The sequence below is a fragment of the Parasteatoda tepidariorum genome, chromosome 4, assembly GCF_043381705.1.
Source record: "Parasteatoda tepidariorum isolate YZ-2023 chromosome 4, CAS_Ptep_4.0, whole genome shotgun sequence".
Taxonomy (NCBI): domain Eukaryota; kingdom Metazoa; phylum Arthropoda; class Arachnida; order Araneae; family Theridiidae; genus Parasteatoda; species Parasteatoda tepidariorum.
In genome coordinates, this window is record NC_092207.1 from 101,914,790 (window position 1) to 101,927,691 (window position 12,902).

Consider the following 12,902-nt stretch of genomic DNA (forward strand, 5'->3'; position numbering starts at 1 on the left):
TTGTGGCGTTTATGTCCACTAAGAATTCAAAACAATCATTCAAATCCATATAACAACTTATTTAAAAAAAAAAAATTACATCTTTTTAGTGAATACTAAGTCATTGAAATAAATTTGAATTCAAATAAATGACATGTAATTCGTTAAACCTATTAGAAATGTGCTATAGTATAAAATCTTAAGATAAAATTTCTAAAACTGATGTCTCTTTAAAAAGGTTAAAATTTTAGCTGTAATTAAGTCTATTAAAAATTGAAATAAGTGAATTCCAATGGAAAAACCTGCATAAACAAATAAATTCTAGTAAAACAAATAAATTCGTGATATAAATAAAAAATCGTCAAATAAATTCGTAATATACAAATTCGTGAAAAAAAGCGCTTTCGACAAAATACTAAAATAGAGATCTATCGACAAAGACTACTCACTTCTGCCTAGCTTATGCTCTCTCTGGTTATTTCCGTTTCCGTTTTTAAAAGCGCTATATGTTGAGCCATCTCAGCTAGATTTGGTACGTGACATTTTTAGCGGCAATCATTGATTGATTTTCTAGCGTTGCCATTCGGGGAGTTGTAATGAGGCTTTTTTTTGTCGCCGTGTAAGAGAAATATATATACAGATATGGCTGAATGAATCCACGATCTATTTCCACGTTTTATATTAAGCTCATATTGAGCACTGAATAGACAAGACGACAACAGCATAATATACAGTTTTCAACATTTGGCGGGAGGTTTGTCTCACATTTTTTAAATCTCGGCAGTGCTTTTCCAATCCAGTTGTTCTTAACAACGCGCTCTCCTTGTTGGCATTTTTTAAATAAATAAAAAAAACAAGATTTTTTAATTTTTTCAAATTTAAGTAACAAATTTTTAATGAAATAAGAGATTGCATTATAATTGCGATGAAAAGACTTAGAGGAAACTCTACAAAAAAAAGAGAGCGAGTCGTAAAGACCGTTGGATTGTAAATTATCATCCCGGCAACGTTAATGATTTAAAAAATTTTTATTGATTGATTAATTTAAAGTGTTTTTAACCACCCTGATACAAAAAACATTTTAAAAAATGGAAAGATTTGATATGAATGGGGGGATATTTTCAAGGTGCAGGTAAAAACAAAAATGAAAGCTTAACCTAAATTGTTACTTTGAATATTTTGATCGGCTACAATAATGGGTTGGCAACTATGTCAGTTTTCAATACACTCTTAATAGCTTAGAAACATAGTGAACCATTTTTTCTTCTTCAAATATACTGAAAACTTAATAGGGTGCAAAGTTTAACAATATAGTCATACTTCTTAAATTTGATTAGATGATACTATGGTTCTACTTTGGTAGAAACATAGTTCAATTTAACATCACCTTATTAAGGTTGTACTTAACTCGCACCATATTATGGCGAAAATACCGATATTATGGTTCAATGTTGAACCGATTTTTACAAGTTTATAGAAAGATATAATTTTCAATAAAAAGTAGTTTCTTATTGAAAGTGGTTCTCAAAACAAACAAAAAAAGAAAAATGTTTCTTGAATAGGTTCCAGGTTTTACTTTGCATTCTAAAGCACATTTTCCTAAATTCACTAAAATATGGTCTTCATTAGTAACAAAATAGTGAAATTAACTATGGTTCAGTAATCGATGATAAATGAATGCTTTCTGTCAGGGAACTCGTGTTCTAAAGCCCTGGAAACGTCTGGAATCTAGGTTATGCAAGGCTTTATATCTTGTTCACCAGAAGTTTGTTGACCAATTCATAATAAATTGATGAATAATAGAAAAGTTATAAATGCATTTAGTAAAAAAGTTAGCAAAGAATTATAAAATTTTAGGTCTCAAGAAATGTAAACAGTTTGGTTCAAGTCAAGCATTAAAGAAAATAGGTTCGAAGATGTTCGCAACTGCTTTTCCGGGATGCGAAAAGTTTGTGAGTGATGACGACAAACACTTCAGATGCATTGCAAGATCTATGGTTATAACCCTAAGTCACCAAACAGGAACAGTAAAAATGGGAAATCCACGAGATCCTTCAACAGTGTTAGATCCTCAACTTCGGTAACTCTCAAAAATTTTTGCTACTATAATCAAATATATACTTCATCGATATCAAAAGTTTCGTTTAATGAAATTCTGCGTTTTACGGGATAAATGGTTAGTTTATTGAAGTTATTAGAAAAAAAGTATCTGTTCGTGGAAATGTTATTCCGGTCAAAAAGCTTAAAAACACTCCCTTTGGTTAAATTTGTTCCAAAATTGCATGCAAATATGAAATAAAGAGAAACAATGTAAGTTACCTCACTTTTGGGTGGTAATTGACAATAACTGACAGAAGATAGGATAATCAAACCATTTAATTTGTGAGTAAGTAAGCATGCACCTTATTATTTTTTTTAAATTTTATTTTATAACCAGAGTTTAACAACCGACACAATTCTGAGTTTATGCTTATCAATGTTCAACTCTGTGACCTTGTAACTTTGAGCTCAATCCAGATGACAAGAGACCCTCTGGATCAATAATTGGGACAAACTAGCCGGAGCACTTTTTTGATGAAACTGCTCCTCATTTGCGTTACATGGAGAGGAAAACCTCATATGTTCAGCCAGTAGGCAAGATCCATGATCTTGCCGACTATACTATTGAGGATATTTCATCTCAGCACTATGTTCTGTGCAAGCCGGGAGCAGAATTCGTATTCACCAACCACCTCTCGGATTTGAACCTGTGTTGCCTCATTGAGAGGCAAATGCTCTATCCCCTGAGCCACCGCGTCCCTTTCCTAATGTTTGTAAAACGCAGAATCCGACTGAGTGATGAGGTAGAAACAGTTAAACAAACGTCATCTTTATGCTTAGACATGGAGTTTTCCTCGAGTTCGTAAAGTTTTTTGGAATCAATAGACTTCAGTAATAAAGTATTTTGTGTATGAATTATTTGTGTAGTGAACTATTACTCAATTATTGTATCAATATAATTGAGAAAAAAAAAATGATATAAGATTAACAGTTTATAAGCATATTCTAGTTTTTTTTTGTGCATTATAGCTTAAATTCTTCCTGATTTTCGCCGACTCGTGGGCCGTGGGCTGAAGAAGAACCCTGATTTAATAAGCCTCGTTTAGGCTAGACTAGAAACTTGATCAACAATAAAGTATGAGTTAGATATCTTTTTAAGTTAGAAATGTTGGAATAAGAATTGATATTTGATGCACTAAAGATCGCTGAAAGTGAAAGAAAATTATGAATTTAAATGCTAATTAACCAATTTGTTCAATGTAATTTCTTAAAAAATTATTTTATATTTATCTCTTTTTTTTTTAAATTCTTCATTCATGTATTAAAATTTTTTAAAGTTTTTTTTAATTGTAGTTGATTAGCTCTTAAATCTAGATAATTGTTTATTTTGTTACGATTTAAATATAAAAGAAATATTCTTACATAATAACAAATTTTATAAAACTGTAGCAATTAATAATTTTATTAGCAAACTGATTTTTTTTTTTTTTCGTTTTTTTTTTTTTGGAAAAAAATTAGCATTAAGAAAACAACAACAAAAATGATAAATTAAAATAAATCAGCGTGATATACTACAATCTACAAATTGAAAGAATAATTTTGAATTTAGAGTATTCCTTTGTATTTATGTATTGGAGTTATAAAATATTTTAAATTTTATTTTATTCAAATTTCTTTTCTTATATCGTACGTATGATAATATAATTTTGGTTTGAATCTTTAACTTTAAAAATCTTTTTCTTTCTTAAATTTTAAAGTTTGTTATTAGTTAAATAGTTTAAATAAATATATAATTAAAAAATTGTTTACCTTCAAATAAGTCACCCTTGCCTTTTTTTTTTTTTTAAATTTNAAATTGAGTAAAGAAGTGTCTCTCGTAGTTGCGACATCTTTTTTTTTTTTTTAATTTACATTTGTATTGATCTGTTTTATTTCTTAATTTTATTTATGTATGCATTCATATTTTGTTATTCAGAGTGAAGACGATAAAAAATTTGAGAGTCGTGGATGCTTCAGTGATGCCGTCAGTACCCAGCGGAAATACTAATGTCCCTACAATGATGGTTGCAGAGAAAGCGGCAGACTTAATCAAACAGGGAATTACATGTTCCTCATAATGTACTACAAACCTTAATTACAAAATAAAGACTTATGTAAATGGGTTAAGAGCATTCTTGCTTATTTTTAAAAGAACATTATTAATTCTATTAAAGCCAATACATAAATTCTATCTTTTTACAGTTCTTAAGTTTATTTCCATGGCTTCAGAAAATTAGGTGGGAAGGCACTAGGGTTGCACAAGAGGCTATAGGAGACAGTATGGTATACATCCCTGAGGATGATCCGAAGACATGCCATCCTAATTTTGATCTTCTGCAGAGGGAATAGCTCCTCCGTTTTTGTAGTTCGACGACCTGCGCAATCGCGCACAGTCGGTCTTACGGTGGGTGATCAAAGTGGTCACCCACTCGTTTACTGACTGTCGCCAGTGCCAGAAAATCACATTCATTACTGAATTACTTTCTTCTCTAGCAGGGGGGGGGGAGAAGAAAAAATGTTTCTGTCGGAACAGAATTTGTTTGAGAAAGAAAGGGAAATGATAACAGTCGTACTTTGCCTCCATACAGTAAATTATAACAATTCATATTATAAAATTTTTTACAAAATAATTTAGAATGAATTTTTAATATCATAGTTCTTTGGTTCTTATTGTAATTTTTACATGTAATTAAATACGATGTTTTTTGCCCTGTCTGGAGCACTATTGTGAGCAAACGTGGCAGTTACTAGAGATGAGTTGGGTTCACTTTTTGTAGTCCAAATACGTTAAATCTAAGCCCCCCATACCCTAAATCGATGGTTTTTCTTTCTTTTCTTCTTATTTACTATCGCATACTAGTAGTTTTGACACTCCTTGGCTGTTTGTGACTGGAGAGGTTAAAAAGTAACCCCAATTTTCATATGGATAAAGTGATAATTATCACTCAACTAAGACAGTACGTGAAAATTGCAAGTCGTCTTGAAAAAAAATGAGAGGATTTGATATAAACGAAAATTTATCAACTTTTTTAGTATATCTAGTTTGGTTTAAATTGTGCTGCTGTATTTCTTTCTAAATATGCGACTTATTATTTCCGAATTCTTAATTTCAGTAATTGAAGTGAAACAACAGTTTTAAGTCTTTGATTCTTACACGAACTTGTTAAAACCATATCAACCAAGAGAAAATATAAGAAAATGAAAAGAAAAAAAAATGAAAGTAAAAATGGTAGATCAAAATAGAAGTAGTCAATGTTATAACAAAAATTTATACTTAATCGATAAGGCACGTCAAGTCATTCAAAATAAAAAGCCTAAAAGTGGGCTATTTGGCTATCCTGAAAGAGGCAGAAATAATTTCTCTACGTCATCATTGTAAATTTGAAAGTTTGGAGACAGCGTAATGACATATATGGCTTGATTTTTTAAAGTTTTGCCGTGAATAGTTATTTGCTATCTGACTTTATAGCCAAAACATAAATAAAAGTCTTATTCTTCACTCCATTCATCAAAAGAATACACACATCCGTGTTAGGGACTGAGACTTTTATCCTCACAAAGTAGAACAAACGGGATCCGTTACATAAAATAACGATTAAAACCTCCTTCCTGGCTACGAATATTGAGGCAAATGTTTGCATTGAAAACGGAAGATGCCGTCCTTCGACTTTGAAGAAGAATGAAAGAAAAAAAAATGATAGTAAAAAAATAGATCAAAATAGAGGTAGTCAATGTTATAACAATTATGCTTAATCGATAGGGCACATCATTCAAAATAAAAAGCATGAAAGTGGGCTATAAGGTAAGTTTTCAGGCGATAGCAGTGCTCGAATACGCCAATTTGGGAGAAGATCGGTTCCATGCCTTTGACCCTTTAATATTTTTCGTAATTAGTTGAATACATTTTTTTAAAATTTCCATAACGCTCTCTTTTAAAACTATGTTTAATGTAGTTTTTTCAGTTCCATATAGTTTCCCAGTTAGCTAAAAGATAGGATCTAATATTGGAAAGATGCAATATAATACTGCCGTGCTAGAAAACGCAAAGACTCATAAATCCTATCTTCTAATATGATATAAGATTATATAGTATTCGATCTAACATTCGAACTTTTGAAATAATCATCTATTTCATTACTTTTGGTACAGTGCCACATTTTTGCGAAAGATTATCCCATATTATTAATAAATAAACATTTATTTATGAAAGAAAACAATAAACTAAATATTACTTAAAATATCATTTTTAGCCAATGCAAAGAAAGCAAAAAATAATATTAGTGGTAGTTTGCGAACGATTGAACTCAAAAAACTTTTTCAACTGTTGAGTTGTATGCAACTTCTTCACGTTTTGCTTACGACGCCATATTGCTCGAGCTTGGCAGCTTTCATTTCAATTACACAAGGTATTTATAATTTAGTAATTATTTGGAAACTTTATAAATTTCAATGATAGTTACATGAAACGTTAAAGAAATATTGTAAGTAATGTTTTTTCCTTAGTTAAGAATCATGTATCTAATAAAGTCAGTTAATATTATGAATTGTAATCATTATTGTTCGCACGTAGTAGTTGACTTTTCTGTTAACTTATTGTCTAGCTATAAATTATAAGTTCTGTAATTAGTTCAAAAATATCATTTTTAGCCAATCATACCCGTCTATAACCGAGCTCTCACAAGAAGCGATCCCGTAGCGGTTTTCTGTTATTATACAGGCTCCGCGAGAAGCGATCCTGCGTTGTTGAAGCAGACGTGCAGTTACTGAGAAGATTTTGGAGCCCCAGTGGTAAATATAATCAAGGATCTCATTTTTGAGATGGAGAGGAGAAGTAGCGAGAGTGGTAGCGGAGGAGTGGCCGGCGAGTGCGTCGGAAGCAGCGGTGGCTTGCCGCCGGGCTTCGCGGCGGTACCCGGTCTAGACGTAGCGGTTCACGCATCAGGGGCAAATACGATGAACGGAGAGAGCGTTAGGCAATATTTAGAGGCTATCAAGAACGGCTGGTTACCTCCAATGAGTGAGGGTAACGTGAGTGTAGTTAAAAGTAGCAGTGATGGGGCACTGGCTAGTATGGTAGAAGAGTTGAAAGGGTTGAGAGAAGTAATGGCTGAGTTAAATCGTAAGATTGATAATCTCACGGCAGAGAATGAAAAGTTGAGACAAGAGAATAGACATTTGCAAAAAGCGTTGACTCAGAGAGAGGAGATGCCCACTCCTACTCTAAAAGAGAAAGTGACAGAGCCGATCAAAGAATCGACGGCTAATGTAAAACAAACCTACGCAAACGTTGCCTCTAAAAAGAGGAAAAAGGCTAACAATAGCAGAAAAGTTGGCATGAATGGTGATGATAAGAAAGTAAACACGGTATCGTCTGATAGCGATGACAAAAACAGTAATCAGACAAAGAAACCTAAAGTAGTAGAAAAAGAGGTTGTGGAAGTGGTAGAGAAAGAAATGGAAGGTGAGGAAGAGGCCTCAGAAAGTGATTTGGAAGATATGGAGTTGGAAAGAAATTTCCAACTCCAAAAGAACAAAAAACGGAAAGTCCCTCCGATAATAATTAATGATAGCAGTCAAACCTGGACAACGATAAGTAAGATACTGAGAGAAATCCATATTAATGGATTTACAGGAAAAGTATTCGGGGATACTTTGAAACTAAATTTATCGTGTGAAGATGACTATAGATGTGTTACTCGATATTTCAGAGAGATTAATGTAAANATATATATATTACAACTTTGAAATATGTGAATTGTTAAAGAATTCTCCTACATGGTTTTTTCAACCATAAATTGATGAATTTGAATTCTTATAGTATCTTTTTATATTGATGTACTTATACGATTTTTAAAATCAGCATTTGTTTATTTAATATTTTTCGGCACTCTTTTTGCTGATTTGCCACATAGCGAGTAGTTATTTTCTGGTCTAATAAAAGAAGTTGAAAGGTTTTGCAATTAGATTTTTTTTTTTAAATATATGATAGTTTACTTACGAGTGCTTATGAGTTAAATTCTTTTAGTTGATCTCCTTCCCACTGTGTTATTTTTTGTGTGACACTAACGAAATTTTTTTTTACGCTGGTATCGATACCGGAATTTACCATTTAATTTCGTTGTAAAGGATATTTCAATTTCTGAAAATCATTTTCAAATTAAATAATTAAAGTTTCAAATAAATATTCAATGTTAAATAGTTTTACATTTTTTTTTTCATTTCAAAATCTAATTTCTTTTCTTTTTAAATTTCAGTATAGCTTTTCATCTTCGAGGAAATCTACTATTTTTAAAATAAGCAATGGACGAAAGTAAGCAATTGTTTATCTCACACTTTTTTTGTTGATAGCTTGCCACATAGTGAGTATTTATTTTCAGGTCTAATAAAAGGGGTTAAAGAGTTTTGCAGTTAGAATTTTTTTTTTTTAAAACATATTATAGTTTGCTTGAGAGTGTTTATGAACTAAACTCTTTTGTTAATCTCCCTCCCACTATGTTACTTTTTGCTTTTCGTGTGGCTCTACCAAGATTTTTTGATGCAAGTATTGATACCGCAATTTACTAATTGAATTTCATTGTGAAAGATATTAAAATTTTATAGAAACATTTTCAAATTAAGTATTATAAGTTTAAAATAAATATTCATTGTTTAATTTATTTTAAATTTGATTTTTCCGCTGCAAATTTAATTTTCTTTTACAATTTCAAATATAGCTCTTCATCTTCAAGAAATTTTAACATATATTTAAATTTCATGTTTAAAATATTGTACAACAATGAATTAAAATTTTTTATTTAAATATAGACTGATTTTTATTTGAATATAGACTGATATGTATGTTTTTGATGCATCATATTTATATTAATTTGTAAATGATTAAAAAATAATCAATAATATGGTCGATTCAAAATGGTGATTATGGTGAATGTAGAGATTTGATTACATTATATATTTTAAATAAATTCCTATTAGAAATAATCTAATGCTGCAAAAATTCAGTTAGACTATAAGAAAGAAAATATTTGACAAATGTTGGGTATGCATACTGACTTTTAAAGAACGCTATGTCAAAATATTTGGGGGAGGGGGCGAACTATATTTAATATATATTTACAACTTTGATTATGTGAATTGTTAGAGAATTCTCCTTTTTGCATAATTTTTTCAACCATGAATTGATGATTTTGAATTCTCATAGTATCTTTTTACATTGAAGTTCTTTTACATTAATCGAATTTTAAAATAAGCAAAGAAAGAAAATAAGCAATTGCTTATTTAACACTTTTCGCCACTTTTTTTGTTAGCTTGTCACAAAGAGTTTTGCAATTTGAATTTCTTTTTCATTGCAATGATAAAGATAAAAATAAATTTTTACTAAACAAGTTTGCCATGTTAAAATAATTATTAATTAATCAACTACTTTTTAGTTAAAACCATTGCATTTTAGAATGTTTGAAACTTTATTCACAAGACGAACACTGTTGTTACATTATTTGAATTTCCAGTTTAATATATTGTAAAATGATGAGTTAAATATCTTTATTTTCATTTCATGAATATAGACAGATGTTTTTGATATATGATTAATTATATTAGTTTATAAATGATAGCAAATATTTGAAAAATAAGCAAATATGGTGTTCAAAGTGTGTTTATGTTAAATGAAGAACAGTGCTTTAAAGGTGTTAAAATTTTTATTTATGAAGTTTTTAAAAAAGATGTTACCATTTCCTATTGGCTCTATGAGCTTATACAATGTACAAAAATATTTCAATAGTTAAGTGTTATTGTACTTTATAATCTTTAAAAAAAATTAAAAAGTATTGAATTTGATGTATTTTTGTATCTGTACATATACTTGAATATTCACTTCAATTGAAAAGGGCTTAAGCGTTTTGAACTATAATTTCTTCTTTTTTTTAAAAAAATCATAATAATTAAGAAAGAATAAAATTATTATTTGAAAGCCGTTATAAGTGAAATATTTTTCTATTCTTGCTCGGTGATACTGAGATTTTTTGGTGCACATATTGTTACGGAAATCTACCCATTAAATTGCAAACATTTTCAAATGAAATGATTTAAGTTTTAAAGAAATATTCAATGCTTAATAGCTTTAAATTTACTTTAGCTAATTTAATGTTTTCATTGTAAAGCAATGTAGAGTTTTAAATTTAGCGTTTTCAAAGTAAAATTTAACTTTTTTCTCTCATATTTTTAGCTTCGTCTGCTGGATAAGCAAGCTTATCTACCAGGAAGGAGCAATTCAGTTTTGAGATTGGGTGCTGTACAATGCAAATGGAAATTAACATTCTGGTAGAAAACTGGGAGCCCTATGTTCAATCCTGACAGAATACAAAATGACTGGAGGTTCTCTTTAAATCTGCCGGAGCTGAAAGTTTGAAGAAGGTGCAACCTTGTGAAATTCATTCCTACTGTGTGTTTGTGTGATATGCACAAATGTTGCTGACCATTTTATAAAATCTTTCAATAAAGCAGAGATTTTCAGTTTATTGCTCTGAAATATAGTTCAGTTGCGCAAAAACAAAAAAATGAATTGAAGAAAAACTTTAAACTGTATGAAATGACTGTAAGTTTTGGATTCTTTTTTAAGAATAAAAATAATTAAAATTATAACTCATAGTCCTACTGTTGCTTTTTGAAAAAAAAATTATTTTATTTAATTACAAATACGTGTTCTTAACTTATATTTTAACTAAAGAATATCGATAAGCTTATATTAAACAATGACGGTAAGGATGCATTGCTTTTATAGTTGAGTGAAGTTATATTTATATTGTGTTTTGTTTTAAAATAAAATAATTAAGTAATGAAATAATGTTTGTCATTTTTTGATTTTATTAATTTTTTTATTCTTAACTATTGCATTGTGTAATTAATACAACAACTTGATAAAAAATCTTCGGAATTTTAGAAAATGGGGTTGGCAAGTATGTGTTCATTAAAAAAACTTAAGATACGCTATAAATTTTTTATAGTCATTATAGTTATGTTCAAGTATCATGAAAATTCAAGAAATCTTGAAGATATCGGAAGCAATTTTATTTTAACAACATTGTTAAACATTAACTCTAACTTATGAGCTACTACTTATACTACTAGCATTGTATTTATTACTTCAATTTTGAATTATTCAGCTCAAATTTGAGATAAGAAGTGTATAGATATATATTTATGATGTTTAAAATAATGCAATTGTAAAATAATGATAATAGTAAAAATTTCTTTGGCTTAATATTTAAAATTTAGCAGAACATTTATTTACATTACTGATTTAATATATTTATAATATTTATTATAATATTTACTGACAGTTTTGAAATAAAAATGTTATGTAAATTTTTTGCAAAGATTGTTAGTTTAATAGAACATAACACATTTAAATAATTATCGAATTGATGAAAATTTCTGATGTGCCCATAAAAGTTATTTTAACATTATAAAAAAATATTAGCAATTTTCATGATATTAGTTGCTTTCCTGGTTTCATTCCCTGGAAAAATTTCTACTTTGCGTTTGAGTTTTGTTTTTAGGTGTTTTGCTAAATAAAATTTCAAATACTAAAAGAATAAAGTTACGTAAGTATTTCTCCGTTTAATTTCAGTGGAAGAAAAAATATGTAAATCTATTGAAATAAGTAATTTGAATATATTTAAATTATGTTCTTTATTGTGTCAATTATTGCAAAAAATGACAACTTTAAAATTGAACAATTTTATTTTAGAATTATAAGGGGGAGGGATGTTAAGTTAAAAATTTCCGCTTAGTTCAAATGCAAATACATAACTTTATATTTATATAGTGTGGTTTTTATTATATAATTTCAGAATATGAATAATGAATGATAATTGTGAAATTACAAATGGCTTAAGTTANTTTTCTTTAATATTTACAAAATTTTGACCACTTGAAAGTTGACAAACTGAAAAAATGGGTAGACTCGCCCCGTTTTACGGTATTACGAACTAACAAATTAAATTGAGATTTTGATAAAATAAGCCCAGTTTTTTTTTAAAAAAATTAAGAGTACATTTTAAAATTAAAGACTTGAAGATTATTAATGATATAAAATTTGTCAGAAAACCCATTGTATGAATAAAAGAAAAAAATATCAATAAGAGTTGCAATAAAATATTATTTTCTAATTAAGTTTGAAATAGTCAAAAAAATCAGCTGTACATAGGATATACTTTGGAGTAAGGAGGAGAAAAATGGAAGGTAGCAGAATTCACTAATATAATTTTATTTAGTATTTCAGTATTGCTAAGTAAATAATGCATGGAATGACATAAAACTATTGTTCTATGTTTTATTGCTTCACAACAATACAGAAAATTAAGTAAAATTATATCGCCGAATTAGTCTACTACTATCCATATCTTCCTCTTGCTTACTCCAAAAAAATAAAAAGCAAAGCAAAATAATATGAGAAAATACAAAATCTAATATTAGATAGTATCAAAACTAATGCAAAATAGCATTATGGCGAACGCTAGATAAAATTTAGTTTGCATAGAATCTAATATTATATAAGGCTGAGCAAACAGCGACCTCTTTTATCTTTCTAATATTAGAAGTTGTGCAAGATAACGTTAGATTTTGCAGATTTTCTGATGTTATCTAATATTGGGTGCTACTTGGGATAGGTAGAGAGTTCCGCTTTATGCCACCTATTTCGATCACCAATAATAGTTAACTTCGACACGTCATATTATAAAATAATCACACGTTGCCTGGTGGTTGCCCACCTACACGCCATATCGCGGGTGGGGCGGTATCGGACCTCGCTAAACTGTTCTTCCGTGAAGTGCTCGACTTCACGC

At 29.4% G+C, this 12,902-nt stretch overlaps 2 protein-coding genes and 1 long non-coding RNA gene across 5 annotated transcripts in view; all 3 read left to right on the top strand.

The window, feature by feature from the left end:
* LOC107438826 (glucose dehydrogenase [FAD, quinone]-like) overlaps positions 1-4,185 on the top strand; it is a 34,445-nt gene extending 30,260 nt beyond the window's left edge. For all 3 annotated transcript variants that reach the window (XM_071180288.1, XM_071180290.1, XM_071180289.1), the window contains 2 exons: positions 1,837-2,059; positions 3,995-4,185. In XM_071180288.1, coding sequence (XP_071036389.1) covers positions 1,837-2,059; positions 3,995-4,136 — 365 coding nt within the window. In that variant the 3' untranslated portion in view covers positions 4,137-4,185. The remainder of the gene's footprint in view (positions 1-1,836; positions 2,060-3,994) is intronic.
* A 2,691-nt stretch (positions 4,186-6,876) lies between these two features.
* On the top strand, positions 6,877-7,780 carry LOC139425479 (general transcriptional corepressor trfA-like). The gene is made up of 2 exons (XM_071180419.1): positions 6,877-7,651; positions 7,767-7,780. Exons 1-2 carry the CDS (start codon positions 6,877-6,879, stop codon positions 7,778-7,780), a joined length of 789 nt encoding a protein of 262 aa, XP_071036520.1.
* A 5-nt stretch (positions 7,781-7,785) lies between these two features.
* On the top strand, positions 7,786-10,897 carry LOC139425420 (uncharacterized). Its single transcript, XR_011636674.1, has 2 exons — positions 7,786-8,368; positions 10,280-10,897. It is a non-coding gene; the product is annotated as an uncharacterized lncRNA (long non-coding RNA).
* The last annotated feature ends 2,005 nt before the right edge of the window (positions 10,898-12,902 follow it).

What these genes read in the sequence shown, in the direction of transcription:
- LOC139425479 (XM_071180419.1), top strand. Translation starts at nt 6,877, where the DNA reads ATGGAGAGGAGAAGTAGCGAGAGTGGTAGCGGAGGAGTGGCCGGCGAG.